This window comes from Thermobia domestica, chromosome 9 (genome assembly GCF_964235325.1).
Source record: "Thermobia domestica chromosome 9, izTheDome1.hap1.1, whole genome shotgun sequence".
Classification (NCBI taxonomy): Eukaryota; Metazoa; Arthropoda; class Insecta; order Zygentoma; family Lepismatidae; genus Thermobia; species Thermobia domestica.
In genome coordinates this window covers 4,617,949-4,639,090 of record NC_137462.1, presented here as the reverse complement: position 1 = coordinate 4,639,090, position 21,142 = coordinate 4,617,949, and the positions used below count along the sequence as shown (strand labels likewise).

The window sequence follows — 21,142 nt, the reverse complement described above, 5'->3', positions numbered from 1 at the left end:
AGGCCGTCATCACCTTCGACACTGTCCCACGCGACACACTTAACACAGTAGCCACTGCCGTCACACTCACTCCACATAACCGCGCACCAACAATTTGCTCTCTTTGAAAATCTGAGAGGTCTCCCATTTTACACTACCCCCGTCTGCTGCAGCCACTGGACACTGCTGTTCCAGTGCGCCTGACGTAGTATGGAGACCGACCTAACACACTACCACCAGCGGTCCGGCGCTGCGGGCGCCACGACACCACTGCCAACCCATACATCTGACGTGTTGCCAACTACAGGTGTTTCCATTTTTCTGATCACCATCTGTATATATATATATATATATATATGGAGAGCCACTTCTGAATAACACTCATCTTGCATAACAGTGTGTTTTCCTAGAATATATGATAATCCTGGCTTTCGGAAGTCACGTTTTTAAGCTGCATCGATATTTCATGTTACCATTTATTCTACATCAATCGATCACAGGAAAAATGATCATGCTCAGAATTTAAGGTCAAGTCTAAAATGAAAGAGGTATATAAAGCAAGAAAAGGAAAAAAAATAGATCAAAACGAAATCTATTTCTGTGCAATCTGATTTTGTCTGATATCTATAGATTCAGACGATTTTCAATTTAATTTGAATTATAAGCATCCAGGAACTTGCAGTGGTGCCACTACAATACGGAAACTTCTGTTTATTTAATACATCTTAGTATGAGCGTAGTATAGGCCGTTCTCCACTACTCCATCTCGCCTGCACGTCACTAGTTCAGCTAAGTGAAATATGGAATGTAACATATCAATATATAATGAATCACTATCAATAAGTGCCAATTTGTATTTTAATGTTACTACAGAAGAATATCCCAAGATACTTAAGAACTACGATGTATACGTATGGATTTGTACAACTTTTATATCCAAAATACTGTCCGTCTCATCAGAGACAGTATTAGTCCTCCCTTATTTCGGATAATATGAGTTCTAATGTACTTCGAAAAATAAAAACGAAACCAGTAAACATACTTAATGTCAACATTTCGATCGAATATATAGATTGTAAGACTGAGTTCTGCGACTGAAAGCATGTATACTCACCAATTTCCTTGCCACCAGCGGGCTGTGTCGCTCCGTGCTTCTCTACATCATAATCAGACCCACTGTCTGAGTCCTCTGCGTCATTGTGCAAATTCTTGGCTATTTTTACTTCCTTTTCATTATCAGAATCACTACCATCATCATCATCATCAATATTGTTGTTTAATTTAGGCTTCTCTTTCGTTTCACCTATCAAACTTCCACCTTTCTTCTTGTATTCCTCGGCCATCATATCAAGCTCATAATCTTCGTCCGCTTCGTCCTCCAAGTCGTTAAAAACGTCCTGGAAGAAATTCATAAATTTGAAACACCTGCTAAATACGAGGGCCGTTCGGAAAGTAACCTCCGATCGGTTAAAAAAGAAACATCAAAGTAAATAAGAATAATTTATTATATACATCTGAAAACTACTTTTTTGCTCTATTTTCCAACATAGTTTCCATAAACATTCAAGCACTTATAATATCTCTGCACTGGCTTAGAAATTCCATCAGCATAAAAATCTCCCGCCTGTGACCCAGCTCCTTATCATCGCCAAAGCACTGAGATCCAAGGAACTCGTTCATATGCATGAAGAGATTGTGAACGTCGATTTTCACAAACGTTTCTATCAATTTTTTGAACGAGTTCATCAGTGACCACTGATAGCATGCCATTCCTCTCTTCGTCATGAATGTTTGTTCGTCCACTTTTAAATGAACAAACCCATTCATGAATAACTCCTTCACTCATCACACTTGGTCCATACACGGCACCAAGTTCCCGATGAATAGCTGCTGCCGAATTTTGTTTTGCCGTAAGTAAACGTATAACAGCTCGCATTTGGCAGGGTTTTCTATTGCAGCACACATTTTGAGACGCTACAAAAATGGTAACTAGTGATCAGACAACTTTCACTCTACCATGGATGGATGTAAACTAATCTACCGCACAAGTTTGTGCAAAGATGGTAGCGCCACCCCCATTCATTACTTCACGCACAGTGACCAATCGGAGGTAACTTACCGAACACGCCTCGTAAATAAATTTACTTCTGCTATATCTTTTTTTTTTTAAACCACTTTCCTCCGATATTGCCCTGGTTTCTTGCTTTTCACTCATGTAATCCAACAAAGCAAACGAGGCCATATTTACAAGCACTATGTGCGTAACGGTTAATAGTGTATGAGTGTCATCGACAATGGATGCAGTCTGCTAGTTACAAGTAATTTTTTACACGTAACTACATAAATAAATAAATACTGGCAATGAACATACATTTCAGCGCCACAAAAATTCATACAGCGACGATAGAGAATGGTTAAAGGTACATGATTAGTCCGGCTTAATCAAATGTAGTTATATCCCACATTCGGAGCACCACAGAGATATTCACAAGAACGGTGAACTGGACTGATCATGAAGTTTCCCAAGAAAAGAGATCTTTCAAAATGTAAAAGCTGCAGAGGAATAACTTCGATGTCGATACCACGCAAAATAGTCGTACATGACATGACAAAATTGTTAAAAAAGCACTAAAAATCGAAAATAGTACGATTAAAAATAAACTGAAACAAAAGATAAAAAATGAGAATAAACAAGTCAAGCAAACAGATACAACAAGCAAGAAAAAGAAATAAAAAAAGAGATTAATTCCAATATCTCGGAACAGCAGTAATTAAAAAAGGACGAGCGGTAGAAGACATCAAAAGCAGGATAACTGAAGCTAATACAGACAGCATTCATTTAACTGCATCCAATATGGAGTAAATAAGTTCGACTAAAAACAAAATTAAGAATCTTTTAAAGCAAAGCCAAACCAGCTTTATTATATACAGCCTGGAGGCAACTACATCATATAGAACATCAGCTACAAACATTTGTCAACAGGTGCTTAATGAAAACATGAACATAAAATGGCCTAACAAAATCACAAATGAGAAACTGTGGGACATAATTAACCAAAAATCAATTACAAAACAAATAAAAAGGAAATGCCAATGTGTCGTACACCCCTTGAGTAAATTGGATGGCTCAATAAAGATACATTGGATTAAAATTCCCCGGGTACACAAAGGAAAAGAAGCTCCAGATGTGTGTAGAGGACAGTTGATCGAGAGTTACTACAACACGGTAAGACCAAGACTGAGGTGAATCTGGCGAAAAACAGGACAAAAAGATGGTAATGCTTCACAAGCAGGGAACAAAAGGAAAAAAAAAGTAAAATAAGTCAATCAAAAACGCAGATCAACGTAAACTTACACAGTTTAAAAAAAAAAAAAAAAAAAAGTTTTCTTTCTCTCTTACACACTACAGATATTCAATGTATGTTGCACACGTAACGCTGCATACATCAAGCTTATATTGAAATTTGCTTCCAAACTCTATCTTGTACATCAAGATGAAATTCTGCGAGAGCTGCAATCATGCGTCACAGGAAATAATATATTGCGACCGTGGTGCTACTTAGTCGTTACACATAATGCCCAATAGTTGATATTTTTCTCACTTTGACTAAACTGCCACTACCACCACCACAAATAACAACAACAGTTATTACTCTTACTATTAGTACTAAATAATAATAATAATAATAATACTGGGAGTCCCACAAAAGGGTTTACATTGTTGAACTTTAATAACTCGAAACAAAATAAACAAAATATGATAATTTAAAGTCACAAGGTGTTCAAAACATTACTAATGATGTTTAATGTGAAATATGTCCTCCATTGGCAGCCTTACATCATCGGCAACGTTATGGAAAGGCCGACAAAAATGTTATATGGTTTCCATTAGAATGGATTCATAAGCAGTATCAATCGCCTCTCTCATCATGGTATCCAACGTGCATGGTTTTATGGAGTAGATAAGAGTTCTTCAGAGTCTTTCACAGAAAGAAGTTTAACGACGTTAGAACAGGAGATTTGGGTGGATATTCGACATTTCCTCGGAAATTTAACGGCTCGTTCTTTCATAACATGGGGATTATCTCTTGCCCTGTACACACAGTTGTGGCGATTGATGGTTTCATTCAATGTAAAAGTCGCCTTATCAAACCACAGAAATGGGATCAGTCAACTGTTTATTATCACAAATCCATTCATAATATTGGAGGCGGCTATCCGGATCGTTCTCACTGCTTGCGTGAAGCAAGCTAGGAATGTAGAGTTTCCACTTTGCTTGATTTAAAATGCAGTGAACATTTGATTAGCTTACACATATTTCACGCGAAGCTTTCCTATGGACTTCTGAGATCTTGTGGAAGTCTGTAACACTGCTTCCATTCCTGTTTCTTCCGCTACTGATTTCTTTCTGCCACACCGTCCCTTCCTTAGATCACACACAGCTTCTTGCCTCTCAAACTTGTCGTCTAATTTCGTAATTATTACATGTGACGCTGGCGCAGTATCAAATTCTGTCCGCCATCGTCTCTGCACTTCTTTCATGTTCTCAAATTTCCAGAAATATTTGAAAATTCACTTTCGTTCTTTAAAGGAAAAGTTCCCAGCCATCTTGTCAATTACTTGTCGTTACTGACAACTGAATTGAAATAAAGGAAAAACAAAAATCAATGGGAAAGAAAACAAAAACAAATGAATGGCTACACACACTAGTCACGAGAGCGTAGCAAATAATAACAATTTGATCAGGTTATCTTTAATGCTTTCTCCGTTATTAACATTCAAGCACTGTAAATCCCTTTGTAGGTTATCTTTAATGCTTTCTCTGTTATTAACATTCAAACACTGTAAATCCCTTTGTACCTAGGTTATCTTTAATGCTTTCTCTGTTATTAACATTCAAGCACTGTAAATCCCTTTGTAGGTTATCTTTAATGCTTTCTCTGTTATTAACATTCAAACACTGTAAATCCCTTTGTACCTAGGTTATCTTTAATGCTTTCTCTGTTATTAACGTTTAAACAATGTAAATCCCTTTGTAATGTTAATATGCTAAGTATTAAGAATCAATTAGTGATAATTTCTACGTTCAAGCAAGTATAGATTTAAACTATTTCCTGAAAATAATGTTAAATGTTTGTTACCCTTTCAAACCAGAGTTCTGCTTTATGCCATTTCTTCTCTTTTTTCTTTCTGAAGTCCAGATCAGTGACCAGGGGATCTTTCTTCGGTAGACCTCCTTCCTCACTCACATCATCATCGTCGTCGTCGTCCTCACTACTACTGTCCTCAGCTTTAAACTTCACGTGATTTCCAGCTTCCTCATCATCACTTAAGCCTTCCCAAACAAACAAAAAATAATAATAATAAATAAAATAAAATTTTAAAAAATAAGAAAGAAAGAATTGAATTTTTTCTGGCGACATTATTTTAGTAAGTGTTCTTGGGTTATCAGAGGGGCGGAGATACGAATGGGGGCTTGTGATTGGCTAAGGGAAATGCTGGCTAATCCAGTCAACATCAGACCGTTACTCAAACCAGTGAAAGACGACTTTCACCTGCTCGCTCCTGGTGTATATCGTATACCATGTAAATGTAACAGATGATACATAGGATGAACTGGACGTACCATCAACGATTAAAAGAAAACAACAGCTACAGAAGACTTCAGCAACCAGAAAAGTCAGGACTAGCAGAGCACAGTCTAGAGATGGGCCACGGAATTGATTTCACAAATAGTAGCTAATTGCAGGAATTTTTCGGACAGAATAATAAAGGAAGTCATAGTTATTTCACGTGAAAGGAACAGTCTCAATGGAGACAATGAGTTTCAACTAGTGGTGGGCACAAAACCGGTTTTTTCACTGAAACCAGTTTCGGTTTTCTTCAAAACCGGTTTTCACCGGAACCGGTTATCGGTTTTCTCCAAAACCGGTTCCGTTTTTTTCCAAAATATTTCTGACCAGAAAAGTGTTTCATTGTTCTCTGGAAACCGATTCCGTTTCCACAGAAATAGTTTTGTGTGTTTCCAACAGTTTTCACCGAAACCAGTTTTGAAGAAAACCGAAACCGGTTTCGGTGAAAAACGAACCGGTTTCGGTGAAAACCCGAAACCGGTTTCGGTGAAAACCCGAACCGGTTTTGAAGAAAACCGAAATGTTGGTTTTCGGGTTTCGGTTTTTCTAGAAATTGGTTTCCGGTTTTTATAAAAATCGGTTTTGTCCATCCCTAGTTTCAACTCAGCCCTATATATACGGCCCTTTTCAGGAACAAAAAAACAGACATTCAACAAAGTCATTTGTCGTAGCTACAATACAGCCAATGAGGTACCAGCATTTCCCTCGGCCAATCACAAGCCCTCATTCATATCTCTTTCTCTAATTTGTCACCATATAGACATGGCAACATGGGTCTTTTCATCACAATCCCTGAAAATCAATGCAATGTCCAAAACGTCGGATGTCAATATCAAGACCTGGCTGATAGCCCGAGAAGATTTACTATAAAAAATAGGAATTAAAACACTAGTCTGTTTAATGTTTATGCTCTTAGAATCATCAAATATTACTACACTACTTGAAGATATGATGTTCAAATCATCACTGTTGCTGGCTAACAGCATGTTTTACCAATATACTTCTCAGGAGGTTTCAGCTTTTGTCACTGGAGGATAGAAGGTTTATTCAATGTGTATTGTACTTGAAAAAACTTATTGATAATCAAGAGGATAATATGTCTTTCTTAGGTAAATTACCATTCTATTGCCCACGTCAAAACCTGAGATTCAGACAAATGTTTTATATGCCTAACAACAAAACAAATTTAGCAAAAAACTCTCCATTGTATAGGATATGTGATAGAGGCAATAAAATACATTTTATGGGTCAGGACATATTTCAATTAAAATGCTCAATATTTAAACAAAAATGTGTCCAAATGTTGCTTAATAAAGTGTAAAGATTGTTATTATATCTGGTACTTATTGATTGTACGTGAACAAAACATGAGTAATGGTTAGTTGTTAGAATTACTTTACATGTAGCACATTCTGCACCATTATAAAATTAACAATTTGTGCTTTGTAATTGCCTTCGGGTGTTAAGTACAAATAAATTATTATTATTATTATTATTAACATCCTTAGATATTAATATAATATTGAATGAAAGGAATCTATCACTCCAAAGAAGAACCCCCTTCAATTACATCTGGTGAACTCTCTTGTTTCCATCCGTCGGTAATTTAAAAGCTCAGAGCGGCTTCTATTTCTTTCAATGGCTTCGTTTATATATTTGTTTCAGAAAAAAAGCGTTTGTCCTTATTGTTATAAATTGAATCTCATATACTTTGCTGCTGCAAAGCTTTGATCATCTCATCAAACAAGAAGTTACGTTTCTTGCTTCACGTTCTACAATATTATAAGCATTAAATAGAGAGGAATTTCTACAAAATGAGACTATGCTAATCGATAAGTTTCACTCAGCTGAACAAAACAAAATCCTCATGCGTAGTTTTTGGGAAAACTTAAAATTCGATGCTGTGTGGTAACTATGTCAGACAATATTAAGATGAAACTGATGTTATCGTCAAGCAAGCTCATCATTATGATACAAGCAAGATATACGAGGATGATTAGAAACTAAAGTTAGAAGGCCGATATTTCTGGAGTTTCGTCTGTTATAAAGGAATGAGGAGTGTCAGGTAATTTTAATACATGGAGTTGGCAACTGTGCAGAGTTTCAGCCATCCGCCACACACGGCGCTAGTTGTAGGTAAACACAAATGGCGACTCGTTTGGAAATGTGGTCTCGCGAAGAAGTCCGCTCAGTTATTTGATTTCTATGGGTAAAACATGTAACCGTGGCTGAAATTCACCGGCAGCTGGTAATTCGAGGTTTACAAACAGACTATAATGTCTCGTCAACATGTCGCAGAATGGTGTCGAAAGTTTGCAGCTAGTAGACGAAACGTCACCGAGAGAAGCGCAGTGGCCGACCCACTACGGCATCAACAGATCTGAACAAACTCGCGTAGAGGAGCTGATACAGGACAACAAAAAGATCTCGTTACGGCATCTGATGGCAGAAAATTGGGAATACCTTTCGGAAGCACCTAGGAGACCATCGCTTCGCTTTAGACAAGTAGATAAAACGTAGCTGAACAAGCAAGAACAGGATTTTTACCAGGTGGGAATTTTCAAACTCATCCCACGATGCGATAAGTGTTTCGACCGATATGGAGGCTATGTCGAAAAATAACCTAATGTGTGTACTATAATCTAATGTATGTAATATCTGTTGGTTATATTGCTTGTGTAAAGGAATCTGTGTGTTTGTGTTGGGTCCCACATTGAAAACTGTAGTGATTGATTTATTATCGATTTATTGATTTTATACATATATGTGTTACCAGCGAACAATGATGTGGGATACCTATCTTTGTTTGTGTTATTCGTGTTTCGTGAGTTTTTGTGCATTCTGGTAAAGGACAGAGACCTTTTACTATATGATTATGTTATCTATCAGATACAAACGTGTTGTGGACTAGTGCTCTGAAGAGCCGCTGACCGACTGAACTATCTTTCGCTGAATCAGCATTTTACAATTGTGATGTGATTTATGTAATTGTTGTTATTGTTTTGTAATAAATCATGAGAGACACCATCCTGACTCCTCCTACAACCTTTGCCACTCCTCTTGTGACGTCTGGTACTCGCTTCTAGACTCACTTGTAACAGTCGCCGAGCCTTCGGCTCGTGCTTAAATACGACCGAAAACTTCCGCTTTGAGAAGTCGCGATCCAAGAAGAAAAGGTGACTGGCGGAGTTGCTGTTAGACTGGTACCAGCTGACCGGAGCCTGACTTGGGGCGAGGACCTCACCGACGCCGTGGAACCAGTGCCATCGAGAGAGCCAGTGGATACCAGCGTCAGAGTCCAGACGTCGAAATGAAGGTATTCCTTTCTGATTCCTAACCTCCTTCCCACACCCAGTCTCTCTTGTTTTCTTTTAGAAATCCTGCTTCTATATTCATTTCTATATTCTATATTCAAAGGACATCCGTCCGAACCTAGTACCTATCTTGAACTAGAATCCCCAATTCTTTTTCTGAAGGCTTGTGTGAAGGTGGAGTTTTCATTATCATTTTCCTCCCCCTTTCACACCCTTTTCACTTGTGCTAAATAATATATACAAGTTTCACTGTAGGCTTTGTAACCTTACTTTCTGATCACTCCTCGTATGTACTATCTGTTGTCTGTATTGCCTGTATGAAATAATATATACACGTTTCACTGTAGGCTTTGTAACCTTACTTTCTGATCACTCCTCGTATGTACTATCTGTTGTCTGTATTGCCTGTATGAAATAATATATACACGTTTCACTGCAGGCTTTGTAACCTTACTTTCTGATCACTCCTCGTATGTACTATCTGTTGGTTGTATGAAATAATATATACACGTTTCACTGTAGGCTTTGTAACCTTACTTTCTGATCACTCCTCGTATGTACTATCTATTGTCTGTATTGGTTGTATGAAATAATATATACACGTTTCACTGTAGGCTTTGTAACCTTACTCTCTGATCACTCCTCGTATGTACTATCTGTTGTCTGTATTGCCTGTATGAAATAATATATACACGTTTCACTGTAGGCTTTGTAACCTTACTCTCTGATCACTCCTCGTATGTACTATCTGTTGTCTGTATTGCCTGTATGAAATAATATATACACGTTTCACTGTAGGCTTTGTAACCTTACTCTCTGATCACTCCTCGTATGTACTATCTGTTGTCTGTATTGCCTGTATGAAATAATATATACACGTTTCACTGTAGGCTTTGTAACCTTACTTTCTGATCACTCCTCGTATGTACTATCTGTTGTCTGTATTGCCTGTATGAAATAATATATACACGTTTCACTGTAGGCTTTGTAACCTTACTCTCTGATCACTCCTCGTATGTACTATCTGTTGTCTGTATTGCCTGTATGAAATAATATATACACGTTTCACTGTAGGCTTTGTAACCTTACTCTCTGATCACTCCTCGTATGTACTATCTGTTGTCTGTATTGCCTGTATGAAATAATATATACACGTTTCACTGTAGGCTTTGTAACCTTACTCTCTGATCACTCCTTGTATGTACTATCTGTTGTCTGTATTGCCTGTATGAAATAATATATACACGTTTCACTGTAGGCTTTGTAACCTTACTCTCTGATCACTCCTCGTATGTACTATCTGTTGTCTGTATTGCCTGTATGAAATAATATATACACGTTTCACTGTAGGCTTTGTAACCTTACTTTCTGATCACTCCTCGTATGTACTATCTGTTGTCTGTATTGCCTGTATGAAATAATATATACACGTTTCACTGCAGGCTTTGTAACCTTACTTTCTGATCACTCCTCGTATGTACTATCTGTTGGTTGTATGAAATAATATATACACGTTTCACTGTAGGCTTTGTAACCTTACTTTCTGATCACTCCTCGTATGTACTATCTATTGTCTGTATTGGTTGTATGAAATAATATATACACGTTTCACTGTAGGCTTTGTAACCTTACTCTCTGATCACTCCTCGTATGTACTATCTGTTGTCTGTATTGCCTGTATGAAATAATATATACACGTTTCACTGTAGGCTTTGTAACCTTACTCTCTGATCACTCCTCGTATGTACTATCTGTTGTCTGTATTGCCTGTATGAAATAATATATACACGTTTCACTGTAGGCTTTGTAACCTTACTCTCTGATCACTCCTCGTATGTACTATCTGTTGTCTGTATTGCCTGTATGAAATAATATATACACGTTTCACTGTAGGCTTTGTAACCTTACTTTCTGATCACTCCTCGTATGTACTATCTGTTGTCTGTATTGCCTGTATGAAATAATATATACACGTTTCACTGCAGGCTTTGTAACCTTACTTTCTGATCACTCCTCGTATGTACTATCTGTTGGTTGTATGAAATAATATATACACGTTTCACTGTAGGCTTTGTAACCTTACTTTCTGATCACTCCTCGTATGTACTATCTATTGTCTGTATTGGTTGTATGAAATAATATATACACGTTTCACTGTAGGCTTTGTAACCTTACTCTCTGATCACTCCTCGTATGTACTATCTGTTGTCTGTATTGCCTGTATGAAATAATATATACACGTTTCACTGTAGGCTTTGTAACCTTACTCTCTGATCACTCCTCGTATGTACTATCTGTTGTCTGTATTGCCTGTATGAAATAATATATACACGTTTCACTGTAGGCTTTGTAACCTTACTCTCTGATCACTCCTCGTATGTACTATCTGTTGTCTGTATTGCCTGTATGAAATAATATATACACGTTTCACTGTAGGCTTTGTAACCTTACTCTCTGATCACTCCTCGTATGTACTATCTGTTGTCTGTATTGCCTGTATGAAATAATATATACACGTTTCACTGTAGGCTTTGTAACCTTACTCTCTGATCACTCCTCGTATGTACTATCTGTTATCTGTATTGCCTGTATGAAATAATATATACACGTTTCACTGTAGGCTTTGTAACCTTACTCTCTGATCACTCCTCGTATGTACTATCTGTTGTCTGTATTGCCTGTATGAAATAATATATACACGTTTCACTGTAGGCTTTGTAACCTTACTCTCTGATCACTCCTCGTATGTACTATCTGTTGTCTGTATTGCCTGTATGAAATAATATATACACGTTTCACTGTAGGCTTTGTAACCTTACTCTCTGATCACCACTCGTATCAATATGGTTAACGAGATATATATATATATATCCCAAAAATAATCATCAACTCCCGAACTTTAAATTCTGTTTGAGTAACGTACTGTTCATAGATGGCCTATGTATTAAGACGAGAGTAAGCGATTAGAGTAACCGCTTTTAGCTTGAGACCCGAATTCGATTTCCAATGGGAGCTCATGTTGTTTGAATCTTGCAGGACAGGGTCTTAGACAGCCTTGGTGCTGAAAATGGACAATGAACTTTAAAAAAAATATCATGAGAATATGGGAAGCTTTCCAAACAATTCTTTCCACTTATAGTTTTGCGTTGTATTTTATCTACAATATATTCAGTCCATTTTCACAACATTGCTTACTGCTTGGCGGAAGAGGATTAAAGTGGGGAACTACGAAAACATTACAAAATGTGAAGTAATGTTTTTAAATAATAAGAACGAACACTTGTTTCTGAAACAAAGACAGAAGCACCTAATAATAATAAAGAAAAAGATAAGTTATCAATTTTGATAACACCGAGAAAAAGGGAGAGGTTATATCGGAAATGTTTCACCCTGCAAGTGGAGAAGTCGCAATATTTTTGTAACACTTAAATACTATTAATGATTTCCTTTAAAAATCACATGCTCCTTAATCTAAATACGTTAACACATAGATGAAATGTTTCAGTTTAACCTTGAGAGGCTAATGGAGACGGATGATTAAGGTAAGTGAATGATAAAATAATTAGTAGAATGAGAAAGTGGGAGGAAACGGGGGTACCCCGAGAAAACGCACAGACACTATACTGTCTACTACAAACTTATTTGACCGGGAATCGAACTAGGGATCTCACACACCAGAGGTAAGCGCTACGTTAGCACATAATACTTCGTCCAATACCTTATCAATTAATGATTCGATGCTGATGTTTAATAATATATTAGTTTAAAAATCTGCTGCAACAAACTGTTAGTAATGTTTCGAACAGAAGAGAGCAGTGTTCCAAGTGGAAAAAAAAGCAGAGGCGATATGTTTTATTACGATTTTGACTCAACATACAGGCTATTTAGATATTGTCTTGATCACTGAAAAACCAGAGGCGGTATGGCATACCACCGCATACCGTCTCACTTCGACCACTGGAAGAGAGAATAGAAAGTTCAGATCTAAGTTGTTACAGTTCACGGCAAGCGAACTGGTGTATGACCTTCAGCGTTCTCTCACGTCGAACAACCCGGTTACAGCGACGCTGCCAGCGCAATGAAGTGGAAGATTGATCTGGCCAAAACTAATACAGAGACATTACATTCCTAATCTAAAACACCTATTAAAGAGTTCTAGAATATACTTTTTTGAGAATATTGGTGAAACAACCATGATTCTAGCTCCATATGTTTATATTTTGCATTCGTTTTACCAGGGCAGTCAAAACGTTCCCGGAATTTTGTTGCAGCTCTTTATTCCCACAATGCAAATAAACATTTCTCTAATCACCTTCAAAGTAGGCATCTTCGGAACACACACTTGCTTAACTACTTCTGCCATTGTTGGAACCATAGACGAAAGTTCTTTTTTAGTATCTTTCGACGTTCAGCCGTCACGTTAGTTTTGATCGTTTTTTACAATGGGAAAACGGGTATCTTTGAGGCCAGTTTTTCCTTAAAGCATTATCACAGTAGACGGTTTTAAGGCTATCAAAATCTTGGAAGCAGATTTCCCCAATTCGCACATGAACCTGATTTATGTGCGTTGCTTGAACTGTGACATTGCACGAACTGATAACCAAACACTTGTTCGTTCAGCTACACTTCTCGTACACTACCTGCTATCACCTGTTCACGCTTGTCAAATTCATAATTAAGCATTCTAAGGACTGTTACTATACAATATTTATTGTGATTGCATCATACATACCAAAACTACAATAACATTAGGAATTTTTCAACTGTCCTGGCATTTTTCTATAATTTCTTATTATACTTATTGCTTCTTTATGAAAGTTTATTTTACCAATAAGAATTAGCATAAATTAATTTTACGAATCGCTTCAAACTTCGTATTTGCATTATGCACAGAATTATATCATATCAGTTCTAAAATGGGGTAATAAAATATCCAGACAATGGAATTTACAACAGCATAGTGTGATCCGAACGAAACAGTTTGTGAGAGTGCGTCGTCCATATACTGTATAATATGCAGAGTTGTTTAAGGACACAAATCTCAAACATTCATTTTTTTTAAAAAAAATCACACTATTATAATAAGTATAGGTTATGTAACTTCTTCAATGGAATCAATGGTATCCAAAAGAGATATGTTTTTCTTTCATTTGTTATGGCAACCATAAAGAAACACCAAAAATTCAAATTGATCTTCTAAATTGTCTTAAAATAATTTCTGGAAAATTTCCAAGTTAAGTTAGAGACATACCACGCGATAGTTGGAGTTCAGTAATTGAAATCAGGAGACATAAAAAAATATATTTAAAATTCTACCAACATTAACTCCTACAATATGTAGACTGTTTATATCACTTTCTTTTAAGCTGACACGATTTATGAAATCTAATTGTGTATAATTCTGAAAGGAAACGAAACGAAACGAAATCTGAGTTTTACGTCCCAAGATTATGCCGGCTAGGTTAAAGGAGACGGTGATGATGAGAAATCAATGCAATGGTGGAATGAATAAAGTGGGAGGAAACGTAAGAACCCGGAGAAAACGCACGAACACTGTGTTTGTCCACTACAAAGTCCACTTAGCGCGTGCTAGGATCGAACCAGGCACCCCAAGCACTAGAAGTGACCGCACTACCACGGAGCCACTGCGGCCAACTGGGAATTTCAAGGAATGAAAAAAAATAAAAGAAATCTTTAAGTTTTACGTCCCACAGTTATGCCAGTTAGGCTAAAGCACACGGTGATTATGAGAAATGAATGAAATGGTGGAATAAAGAAAGTGGAAGGAAACGGGAGAACCCCGAGAAAACCCACGAGCACGGTGTTTGTCCACCACAAAGTCCACACGGCGGAGGTGACCGCAGTACCACTGAACCACTGCGGCCCCGAGGGAATTTCAAGGAAGGACTTGAACCAATATTTAGATCAGACGTCAATCTATTTGTATATTTATTGACGACAATCACAAAACGTACTCCCGGTCTAACCTGGAATCCCTGATTAAATCACACGCCATGTGAGTTTGTGGGGAATACCATCATGTCCGTGGGTTCTCCCGTTTCCTCCAACGTTCTCATTTTACCAATTATTTGATAATAATTTACTTTAATTAGCCATCTGTCTTCTTTAGCCTAAAAGGCTTAACCGGGGAACGTCAAATTAGAAATTTAATTTGATTTTCATTTTGTTCTTAGAATGAACTTTTAAGTTTCGGAGAAATAAGAAGAAAGTGTAATTACGAATACATTCCAATGTCAATGGAGGAAAGCCTTTCAAAACCTAATTTGTACACATTTTACAATGTCACTTTACGTGGCCAAGATACAGAGATAAGTTTAATATTAGGAGCATTAAGATTCTATATAACTGGCATTGCATCTTGCTAAAGAGCGGCCAAATTCTAAAATAGACAGATGGGCAAGTTATAAGACAATAACACATGTCTTATAAGAAATCGCAGAGTTCAAGAAAATGGGGTCGAGTTAGTTGTGAACAAGTTAACAGGTAACTAAGCAGTCAAGTTACACAAAATTCTGAATATCTGACAAGAGAAGTACATTTGTTTTTTCAAGGTCTTTATCTTACCTAATCCTTCTTGTTCCTTATCAGAATCATCGTCTTCTTCCGTAAATTCAAGTTCACTATCCGAATCCTTGTAATACCTACAAAAGAAAATTAGGATATGAAGAGCACAATTTGGAATTATGTTACAGAAACAATCCTTCTAGTAAACTACAAAATATCCTTAGTCTAAAATAATTAATATTGATGCTGTTACTACATATTAAAAACTGGCGCGAAAGATCGATTTCAACTTTAAATATTGAAAAATGTCTGAAGAAATACGAGGGACAGACAAAAACTTCCCGGAATGATTCTGGTTTTGGCATTTGTGACGCAATCACAATGAATCTTGTACAGTTCAATCCTTAGATTCAATAATTATGAATTTGACAAGTATTAACACGTCATAACAGGCAGTGTACGCGTAATGTAGTTGAACGAAAGAGTGTGTGGTGATCAGTTGGTGCAATTTTACAGATCGAGCACCGCGCGAACATCAAATTCATGTGCAAATTGGACAAAATCTGCCTTCGAGACTTTAACAGTCTTAAAAACAGTTTACTACCATCGGATATTTGGCTCTTCCCAAAGCTAACAATGGGCCTTTTCCGCTTCGCCAACGCAGAAGAGATAAAAAAAAAAACTAACGCGACGCCTGAACTTTTGGAAGATACCAAAAGAGAACTTTTGTTGGTATTTCCACCAATCACAGGAGAGGTGGAACAAGCGTGTCTGTGTTCCGAAGTGGGAGACCCAAGTTCGATTCCCGGTGGGAGCTCATGTGGTTCGGATTCCACGTTAATCAGTAGGTCCACGTCTCATATAGCCTCGCTGCTGAACGGGACGTTAAACTCAAAATTAACTCAACTCAATTGTCTTCCGAAGGTACCAACTTTGAAAGCGGTTAAGTAAATGTGTACTTACATTGTGGGAATATAGAGCTACAACAAAATTCCGGGATTATTTTCACTGCCCTCGTATTTTAAGGGACATTTTAAATCAATGTTTTACATTTTTTCATGAATATTAAATTTATATTTTAGTGGAAATCCCCATCGCTATAGCCAAATGTTACGGAAGCATCCCCTAGTTATAGGGTCATCGACAGTAAATCCTTTACGTATTAATTTTTAGATCAGAATCATATAATCCATAAAACATGTAGTTTTCGGGAATTGTCAGAATGGTCCTTTAAGTATTACCGTTCAATCCACTGCAGCTGAAAAAGAACGTCATTCAGTACCTCGAGATAAAGTATCAACCTCTATTACAACGAATGCTATGCTATCTACTTCTATTTTATCACCACTCGGTCAATATACAGAGTGTCCATAAAAATACTATCATACTTTAAAGTTGTATTACATCGCTTCGGTTAATTGTATTTTAATGAAATTGGTCACGTTTGAAAGAAAAACTCAAATAGTTTTGTGCATGTCAACAATGGATAACAAGGTCAATAATGGACGCCATCTAACCAGGGTTTGAAAAAACCATTTTTTTTAAAAAAAAAAGTCCAACCCACCTGGGCCCATTTGGGTTTTTTCGGGTATTTTCGGGTTTAATTGGGTTTTTTCGAAATATTTCAATGTCTTTGGGGTAAAAGTGTTAAAATATGATTTATATTTCAAGAATATCATACTTGCAACCATTTTCTATTCACAGCTGTTTTGAAAAAAATGGCCGCCATTTTGATATTTTACGTTGGATCGCTGCCAAAATATGTACAGGTAATTAAGAATATCTCGTGCTTCTACTCTCAAAATTTCAACTTGGAAAACGGAAAATTGCGTTTTATAGCACGTGCCGTAAATGATGATAATGTCTTCTACAAGTGGCCACCGAGGTTGCCTGACTTGAAGGTCTGTGACTTATTTTTATGACGTTACGTAAAGGATTGTGTCTATGTACTCCTTATTGCCTCAAAACCTGCAAGAAGTGCAAGTTCCTATCAGTGCTGTCATCCAGTTCATTTCATCAGATATGTTGGAGCGTGTGGGGCGTGAATGGAAACATCGTCTTGATGTCTTCGTCGCCACTCGTGGGGCCCACATTCAATGTCTATGAGCTATAGTAAAAAATATTTGAATTTTTGTTTCAAATGTGACCAATCCCATTTAAATATGAATATCCAAAGCGATATAATATATATTATGGACACACTGTATAATAAAAATTGGCAAACATTATTATTATTATTATTATTATTATTATTATTATTATTATTATTATTATTATTATTATTATTATTATTATTATTATTATTAATAATAATAATAATAATAATAATAATAATAATAATAATTCTTTCGTGACCAAGTTGATGCGTACGTGCTTTCTATTCACGTGGTCTCTAGTTCCATTTCCAGAATGGACACTTGCCTCGGATATAACTCAAGTAGTGGTTCAAATCTTACTTTAAACAACAGCTTCCGTCTCATATAGCCTCGATGTTGAACTAAATTTCAATAAATAATAAAATACTTACAGGCCAGAGCTATCCAGATGTTGTTTACCTTCTCTCTCAAATCGAACAACTTTTGGTTTTTTAACTTTCTCCCCTTCATCATCTGATTCCGCCTTTACATCAGGTGTTTGGTCCAAAACATCATTCAATTTCTGAAACAAACAAAAAATAAATTAAAATACTTTTAAAAAACTATGTATTGAAAGAAATCACATAAGGCTTATTAAGAATTATTCCAGAGCTCCTACTAAATATTTACACTCTTAAAATATTCTAATATCTCTGAGATCTTTTCAACAGCTAAGTGAATGAACTGGTATACAAACATGGTAAAATTTTCTTCTCTGCTCTTTGCCCATTTACAAATTTGAAGATCCATTAATATGATTATTAGGACCGGCTCTACCATATGTGTAACACGTGCATTTGCACGGGGTGGAAAGTTTCGAGGGGCGGCAAAATATGTCGTAACTATATTATTTAAAATAAATGTTTCTTGTTCGAAACAGACTTCATGATCATGGCAGGTAAATTTACCAAGCTGGCCTTCTATTTGAATACTACATTCATAAATAATTTTTAGGTCGCATTAGTTTAAGGTCACATGCACTCTGCTAAAGCAAATGGTCAAAGAAATCCTAGCATGAATTGCTTGATTGTTGTTAAATACAAGAACTCAATTCTCGAACACTAGCGAATACCTCTTCCATTTAGTTATCAAACTAGTCTGGCCTTTGTCACAAAAAGTTCCTTATCATTGAAGGTGCAAACATTTTTTAATTTTTTTTTAACAGATGTAGAAGGAACTTCAAGAAATAAAGATAAAAGAGCTAGCTCTACTGCAATTGTAAACTAATATACTGAGATTGAAGCTCAATATTGAATTCTATAAAAATGATTACCATCTTTCCTCTGCAGGTGTGTTTGATTTTTTCTCTTACTAACATAATAGATTGTTTAAAGAAAACAGCAGACACGAGATTGTATTTGTAGTATATGCCTTTCTGAATGCGAGTGCATTTTCCTTCCCCTTCCTTGTTCATGATGGGGGTAGTATATTTAAAATGGTGGCTTTTAATATTTGTTCTTTCTGGAGAAAGAGGGTCGGGCAAATTGTCTACGGCCGGCCCCGATACTGTCTATTATTACTTTAGGGCCTTCAAGTGGTTGGTACGTAAGGAAGAAAAAAAGGCAGAACAAGAAGTTAAATAATATATTAACTACCTTAAGTGACGAAAGAAGTAGAGAAATAGCTATGAATTTATCAAAAACTTATTTTAAGCACTCTCTAGACATATTTCTGTATAATTTAATCATAGGTCACTACAATAGACCTAAGATATGTTTTCATCCTTAAAAATATTTTTTTTGTTTGTTTATTGGAAAAAAACAAAAAAAAAATGTCAGAGGGACTGAATACCAAATAAGTCAATAAATAATAAATAATCTTATAATGTAAGCGACCTGAACAGAAATTTTATCAATAAACTGAAAAGATACTCACACCGCTGTTCTGATCTAGTCATAGTTAAACTTTACTCTACCTGGAGAGAGAGTGCTTTTAAGTTTATAAATAATTTTAGTCCAAATATTTGAAGTATGCTTTTATCATTCAATATATGGCAAGAAAATGTATTTGTGTGTTTCACGTTAAAAAAATCATGTTAGATGAACAATGGGACTAGGGTTTTGTTTGTGTCTTACCAACTATCATTGTTACTTCTGGTTCAAATCACCGTGAATTCAGTATCAACCTGATTTTTTTTTATAGTAAAATTTACACTTGTACCTGAATCATAGGATTTAGGTTTTAGATTTCTGGGCTTTCGGCATCTAAGGCCATTTAGTCCGTCATGTTTTGAGGGATGACGTCCCTCAGCGAGCACACTATCCGGGGAAATGGAAGGAAGAAAGGAAGCGGCCTGGGACCTATATGTTAGGTACCACCCCGGCATTTGCCTGTTGTGAATGAGGAAAACCCAGGAAAACCTCATTCAGGGTGGCTGGCCTGAAAAAGCTTTTTACATTTTTTCGACCGAGTGACCCTACCGGGAATCGAACCCGGGACCGCTCGCACCGAAGGCGAGAGCGTTAGCGATTACGCTACGCGGGGCCAATGTACGTGAATCATGTCTGATCAATAGAGAAATATATATATAAGAGAATTCTGGTTTCCTGTTGCTACATACAATTGTTTGTAATCATTATTGTAACAGCATACTGTGAGTATCTAGATGGTTTTGTTGCTTGTCGACAATCAACGCTCTTACTCATATTTAGCGATTATTCCTAACACACTAGATGTCTTGTCTTTGTATGTCACCTAGAGGTAAAACCAGAAAGGTGTTGTGGCACGGTTCGGTAAGTTAGTTCAAGTGTCTTGGTAAGTGCAGGTACATGCTACATTATAATGAAAAAGTGCACCTTACATGTGAAATGACCACCAGTGCACATAATAGTAATAAAAATTTAAATGTGATTTCAAGGAAGAAGAAGGTGGTTTATTTCGGAAGATACCTCAAAATCATAACTTATTTTTTTTATCTTCCTAAGAAACAAGTGTACTTGAATTATGTAGAAAGAAAGGGAAAGTTCTCGAATCGTATCTGCATGTGTTAATTGGCTTGAAGGTCAAATGGTATGGTAAGATAAATGAAATAGTAACGAACCCAATAATATTGAAATAAAATCTTAATGTTATAAAATATTGAAAGCAATATGAAGTGCCTAAATTTATCATAATCGTTTCCTATGCTACTAGATTAGCAAGTATCATTATTTCGATATATTCACTGGAGCTGGCATGGCATTTAATTCTGATGTGGTGCCAAATGTCCATCTTGAGCATACGCTTTGGATCAGTTCGCTCGATGTTAAAAAGTCATACACGATTTGTATGGTTCTTATATATAAGGATATTTCGTTGCTGGTCAATATAGATACCTTGTATAGTGTTGAATTGTATTGTGAATTGCTGGAAATAAAAACAAAGAAAGAAAGAAAGAAGAAAAAGGGATACAAAGCAATCTTCACATACATGGAAGTTCCATTGAACCCAAATCGAGCGTTAAAATATATATATATATATATATATATATATATATATATATATATATATATATATATATATATATATATATATATATATATATATATATATATATATATATATATAAATATTCATA

At 36.3% G+C, this 21,142-nt stretch overlaps 1 protein-coding gene across 1 annotated transcript in view; it reads right to left on the bottom strand.

The window, feature by feature from the left end:
• Window positions 1-21,142, bottom strand: part of LOC145694348 (pre-rRNA 2'-O-ribose RNA methyltransferase FTSJ3) — a 49,233-nt gene that overhangs the window by 8,274 nt on the left and 19,817 nt on the right. Inside the window, exons 8-11 of the mRNA XM_081770481.1 lie at window positions 17,979-18,109; window positions 15,512-15,588; window positions 5,121-5,314; window positions 1,094-1,376 (exon numbers count right to left, since the gene is read on the bottom strand). Of these exons, the coding sequence (XP_081626607.1) occupies window positions 1,094-1,376; window positions 5,121-5,314; window positions 15,512-15,588; window positions 17,979-18,109 (685 nt within the window). The remainder of the gene's footprint in view (window positions 1-1,093; window positions 1,377-5,120; window positions 5,315-15,511; window positions 15,589-17,978; window positions 18,110-21,142) is intronic.